The sequence below is a fragment of the Arachis hypogaea genome, chromosome 12 (assembly GCF_003086295.3).
Source record: "Arachis hypogaea cultivar Tifrunner chromosome 12, arahy.Tifrunner.gnm2.J5K5, whole genome shotgun sequence".
NCBI classification, from domain to species: Eukaryota; Viridiplantae; Streptophyta; class Magnoliopsida; order Fabales; family Fabaceae; genus Arachis; species Arachis hypogaea.
In genome coordinates this window covers 40,860,717-40,866,872 of record NC_092047.1, presented here as the reverse complement: position 1 = coordinate 40,866,872, position 6,156 = coordinate 40,860,717, and the positions used below count along the sequence as shown (strand labels likewise).

The 6,156-nt window shown below is 27.6% G+C and overlaps 1 protein-coding gene across 2 annotated transcripts; it reads right to left on the bottom strand.

The window, feature by feature from the left end:
- Positions 1 to 2,218: 2,218 nt before the first annotated feature.
- Positions 2,219 to 5,886, bottom strand: LOC112727340 (protein LIGHT-DEPENDENT SHORT HYPOCOTYLS 4). 2 transcript variants are annotated; one of them, XM_025777044.3, is made up of 3 exons: positions 4,947 to 5,886; positions 3,284 to 3,642; positions 2,219 to 2,540 (listed from the first exon to the last, which is right to left on the bottom strand). In XM_025777044.3, exons 1-2 carry the CDS (start codon positions 5,228 to 5,230, stop codon positions 3,288 to 3,290), a joined length of 639 nt encoding a protein of 212 aa, XP_025632829.1. In that variant the 5' UTR covers positions 5,231 to 5,886; the 3' UTR covers positions 2,219 to 2,540; positions 3,284 to 3,287. The 2 variants fall into 2 exon arrangements, with proteins under 2 accessions (XP_025632829.1, XP_025632830.1); XM_025777045.3 differs by having other exon boundaries at positions 2,219 to 2,537.
- Between the last annotated feature and the right edge of the window lie 270 nt (positions 5,887 to 6,156).

Here is a 6,156-nt window from a genome sequence, read left to right as displayed (position 1 = left end):
TAAGTTATTACATGAGAGAAGTTGTGGGTTCAACTCTCACTTCCTTCACTATATTGATATGAGAGTACTGTCTAAGAGAACGATGACAATACAATTTTTTTATATTTTAAACAAAAGAATTAGAAGTTCGATGATTTAGAAAATGAAAAAAAATACAAAATAAATCTTATTTGAAAATTCTTATAATTTGCACAAATAATTTACCATAGTTAACTTATTTAAGTTTTAAACTCAAATTAAAAATAATTAGTATTAATATGATAATTCAATTCAATTATTCCAATAACAATCAAACATATTATAAAAAATATTAATCTTTTATTTTAAAAAAGATGAACTAAAAATCTCCTTATAATTTTCCACTTGAATTAAAATCTTAGTTGTAATCCCCATGTATGTTAAGCACTTATCAAACGCCCACTTACTAACAAGACTCATAAATCAGTCAAATATCAAAGACAATAATCTTTGACCATAACAAAAGAGGTAGTCCCTATTGTTCTTAGGTAGCGTTTGGTGGAGGGATAGAGACAGAAAGATTGAGACTGAGAGATAGAGATTAAAAGATAAAAACAGAAATAAATTTCAGTATTTTGTTTGGTATAAAGTAGAAAATAGAAATTAAAATAAGAATGAAATTCTAATTTAATTTGTACAAAAGGTAAAATTAGAATTAATTAATTGAAATGAGGATAATTTAGGTATAAAATGTTATTAAAGTTTCAGTCTCTGTCTCTAAAAATTTCAGTTCCCTGTGTCTTTACTTTTTGAAGGTACTGAAATATTGAAATTTTAGGGACAGAGACAAAAATTGTAATATACCAATCTTTGAACGAACAAATATAATACTAAATCTCAATTTTTCAGTCCCTGTTTCAGTACTTCAGAACAAACGCTAGCTTACGGATGGAAAGATAATCGACACACAAGAGAGAGAGAGTAAGTATGTTTGGGAAGCATGCACGAACTCCAAAAAACTACTTAGGTTATGATGTTTGCATGACTACTGTTTGAAGCATTGTCTAGTCTTATTACAATCTACAATCTGTAACTTTTATATATGAATTGAAAACTACATGAAATCCCATAACTAAACTCTCAAGTCACAGCAAATTAGGCTATCAGAATGGGCCCCCTCTGATATCTGAAAACCCATAAGTAATGTAAGCAATAACAATAGTGTCAAAATTGTTGTTGCAATCGTATTTGCTGTGTAGATAAGAAATTTGAATACATAGTATAATTTTTCTAACATTCATCATTTATCACTCTATCACGCTAAAATAGACCATGAATCTTACATTGAGTATTTTCCAAAATCCATTCTAAATAATCCAAAATCCGTTCTAATAAATTAAGGTGTTTTTTTAAATAAAAATTTAATTTTAATGCACAATATAAATTGATTTTCTATGTGTATCTAATTTTGTAATACTACGTCAACAAAAAAAAAAATTTACTTTAATTACGTAAATAATCATCTAAAAAATTAATATAATTGAATAATCGTATAAAATATTTGTTATGTGTATCAAAATTAAACTAAAAAATAATATTAAATGTACAATATAAAAGTATTAAACAAATCTAATATTCAGTCAAAAAAAAAAAAACAAATCTAATATTCAACATAGATGTACACCGACATAAATATACAGATATTTCTATATAAACAAAGGTGAATAAAATACAATAATTATTTTAGATGGAATACTAATTATTAAAAGGAGCTACACTTTATTGAATGTACTACTCAGTCTATCATAGACATTTCATCAGAAATACACAGTTGTATCTGAATAAATCGACAATTACTGTTAGATATTGAACTAAAAAAAGGGATCTACACTACATAAGATATGGGAAAAGTAACCGCATCACACTCCACTCTTTTCCCAAATCCACACTGTATCATACACACACATTTTAAAACAAAATACACAAATTTTCCGATAAGCAAAAATACAAATACGTTCAGGTTAAAAATAAACAAACTGTTTAACACATAAAATTATATACTATTTTTATTTTCAAAATACACCAAAACAAAGTATATGTCGAAAATTTAAATGAACATTTAGAAGTATTTCGGATATGGGTGCAAAGTATATATAAACAAACCATGATGATGATGATGATGATGATGATGATGATGATGATGATGATATTTAACATTAGAAGATCTAATCAAATGGGGATGGGGGGGAAAATTAACATGAAAAGCTAGCAATGTTTTTTACCGCATTCACAGAAGAAAACATGGAACATGATCTGCAAATCCATAACTCCTTCATAAATGACCCACCATCAAGTACACACATATTTATTACAAATTGGAGGACGCGATGTAATGATCTCACACATGCACACAACCACACTCACTCTTCGCACTACCACTTAAATTTATTCACTCAACTCATCACTGCTACTAATTTTGTAATCAGGAACAGTGCAACTCCAATTGTACATTTTTTTAAATCAAATTCCAGAATGCATACCTTATATTGCAGTATCACCATGTCTCAAATCCCCAAGTTCTGCTGCATACATATAAATAAATAAATTTAAAAATAAACATTATTATTTAGGGCATGCAGCAGCAGCAACAATAATAACAAAAAAAATTAACCTACAAGCATATAACCAAAGTTAAACAAAAAGAGAACCCTAAACTAGATATATTTTATATTATATAATAAACTTAATTTATATGTACTATATATTCATCACCATGAATTTTTTATTTAATTATTTAATTTTTATAAACTATTAATGTGAATGAGTTTTATAAATACTTGTAATAATTAGTTAGACATTGCACATTATTAAAAATAATTGTATTTTAATTCACTATTATGTAAATTTTATAATAATTATGATGACTATAAAATTTTGACAATATTTAAATGTATAATTAAAATTAAACTCACTTTCTAATATTTTAAAAAAATAGTTTGATCATTTTTTAGTTTTTTCAAAATATAAACTATTGCAAAATAGTAAAAAAATATATAACTTTAATCTTAATTGTACTTTTTAAACATTGTTAAAATTTTATGATTATTAAGTATAACCATTATAAATAAAATGCACCTTTTAATAACACATGAATATAATTAAACACCAATTTTATGATACTATATATTATCATTTCAAAAGTCTTACAAATTAAATATGTATATGACTCAACAAGTGTGCAAAATTTATTTTACATGATGCACATGAATTCAACTCATACATTATATAATATTATATGTATATAAATACATGGTTGTGGACTTACTATACTAGTGATTTGATTCATTTGAAGGTGGTGGCAATGGCGGTGGTGGAGATTGAGCTTGAGGTTGTCCATGAGATGGGGGACGCTTGCGCTTCTTCTTCTCGTAACTGATTCCTCTGGCTTTGGCCTGTGAATCACGAACCTCACGGAGGTAAAGCCTGACGGCGCGAGCGCCGAAAGGGTTGGCTTCCGGCTTCCCTCCATTCTCTTCAAAAGCTGCCCTGAGGCGGCCGATGAGCGCGTCGAGGCTCCCCCATGCTTGCCGCAACGGACAAGGGCACGGCGCCGGGGGGGTTGGGTGTCCATAGAATGGACACATCTGTGTGTGAACCTTCGTTTTTCCAAACTGGTCCAGGTACCTCAAACATATTATAGACACATTTTCAGTTAAATGCTACTTTAATACAAAACTTTGTGTTCAAAATTTAGACACCAATATAATAATTTCAACCATCTTGTACACCAAAATTGAGTAACATATAACAGATATTAAAATATAAAATATATATTATAAATAAATTAAATATTATATATATTATTTAAAAGTAAATAATTAATTTAATAGTCAATTTTCACTGTACATATAATATTTTTATATAATATTTATTCACATATTATAGAATTTATATACGAAAATGGTATTGAAAAGTAGACATTTAAATATTGAGAAGTAATGTTATATAATTAATTTATTTTAAATTTTAAATTATAAATTTTAAATCTTAAATTAAAAAATATTTTTAAATAAAAAATAACTAATATTAATTAACAGATAAACTAAAAAAATGTATTTAAATTATTTTGTCATTAATAAAAATATTTTTAAATTTTATTATCGATAAAAATATTTTTTTAAATTATTTAAAAATGTGACAAAATTTACACTAGTAAACTAAGATTAAGACGTTCTAAATTAACCAAAAATAATAACAAAATTTTTGATATGACAAATGAAAATCTAACGTTAACAAGTGAGCCATGTTATATTTTCTGTTAATGGAAGAAGTCTCTTATCAGAGATTTCTCATCACAGTCGAATATTTTTAGCATATTTTTAAAAATTTTTAAAATATTTTTATTAATAACAATAGAAAAAGTTTAAAAATTCAACAGATTTGTTAAATTCTGGCCAATACTTAACCAGTAAAATAAAAATGAATAATTCTCCTCTATTAGATAAAATCTCACACTATTAAATACACTATTAATAACTAATTGATGATTACAACTCATAAAATCTGCTGACCTAGCACTCCTCGTAACAAAATTCTATAACATTTCTCTCAGTTATTTCAAGTACATTTTTAGTAATTTAATTTACTGTGTTGACTAAAGGCTAGTTTTCTGTATTTCTTCGATCTTGAATTACTTGGTCAAAAATTGAACCCATAGTATCTCATTTGATTGCTTACTATTATTAACACTATCGATGATGGTGTTCTTTTGTTTCTTCCCCAGCTTTTTTCTTCCCTAGACTCTATATCTTATTCCAGAATTTTGCTTAATTAATTAATCATGGTTAATTATTATTTCTCTGAGTATAGTTTTTCTTTGCATGTATTTTATGCAGATCACTTTCTGCATGTGGAAAAAATAAGGTAGATTATTGACTATAGAATACAGTAAGATTAAGATCATTGAATATATAGATGGATATAGATACCTGAGAAACTCAAGAACATGTGCACCGCTGCAACGAGAGAGAGAGAGTGGAGGTCTATGGTTTCTGAGGTACTGACCAAAGGTGTTCCAATCCCTCCTCTTCTGATTCTCGTAGCGGCTCGAAGAAGGAATGGAAGATGACGATGTCGACGAAGACGATGCCGATGATGACGAAGTCATGGCCATGGTCATGGATGTCATCATCATCAAATTGTTGTTGGTGGCGGTGGTGGTGCTGATGCTGCTCCTGTTGTTGTTGTTGGACTCAAATTCTTGAAAGTTCATGGCTTCTTGGTTGGTTAGTTGGTTCTTTTAATTTTTCTGATCTAAGATTGGATGTAGATGTAGATTTTCAATAATAATAATATGAAGTGTATCTCACTACTGTTTATTTGCGAACATCAAATCAAGGATTAAAAATTATTTTTTAAAAAAAATAGACAAATAAATAGTAAAAATAGTGAGAAAAAGATCAAATTGAACCAGGCAAATGAATGTGAATAATGTTATTATCACGTTTGAGAAAAGATTGTTCAAACTAAATTTCCGTGAGATTTGAGGTTTGAAAAAAGAACAAGGTGTGTGGGTTTTTGATAATGCTATAGGAGAAAAGCAAAGAGAAAGAAAAGAGGGTGGGTAAAAGAACAGTGTAACAATAGTGAAGAGAGACTATAAGATGTTTTCCTATGAGGGCATGCTTGAATTCCTTTGGTTTTTGTTAACTCCTAGAAGATGAAAAAAAGAAGAGAAAAAAAAGTCTTGTAAATGTTTTAAGGTGCTTTTTGTAAACCCTGTTTTCCTGAAAACAATTTAAGGAATTGGCAGATTTTATTTCCGGAAAAAGGGAAGCAAGTGAGTTCCTATGAGCCTATTTTCCCAGTGCCCATGCAATTGCCAAAAGACAGAAAAGGGAGTGGGTGTAATTGAGAAAAGAAACAAGCTGCGTTTTGGACTTTAGGGCTTTTGTGGAAATGAAAAAAGGTTGATAGTGACTTTGAAAGATGATTGATGTAGACAGCATAAAGTATTCAACTTAATGGGTAAAACGGAAAAAACAAATTAACATTAAAAAAATTAAACATACATAAAAAAATTAATTAATAATTTAATTATTATATATTTATGTATATATATTGTTTAATTTATTTTTGTTATATATTTTATTTAGATAATTAATTTAATAATTAATTTTTTATATATATTTAATATAA

What these genes read in the sequence shown, in the direction of transcription:
- LOC112727340 (XM_025777044.3), bottom strand. Translation starts at nt 5,230, where the DNA reads ATGAACTTTCAAGAATTTGAGTCCAACAACAACAACAGGAGCAGCATC. An exon ending in CATGTTCTTGAGTTTCTCAG is followed by an intron (nt 3,643 to 4,946) that starts GTATCTATATCC and finishes AATATGTTTGAG; the next exon opens with GTACCTGGACCAGTTTGGAA.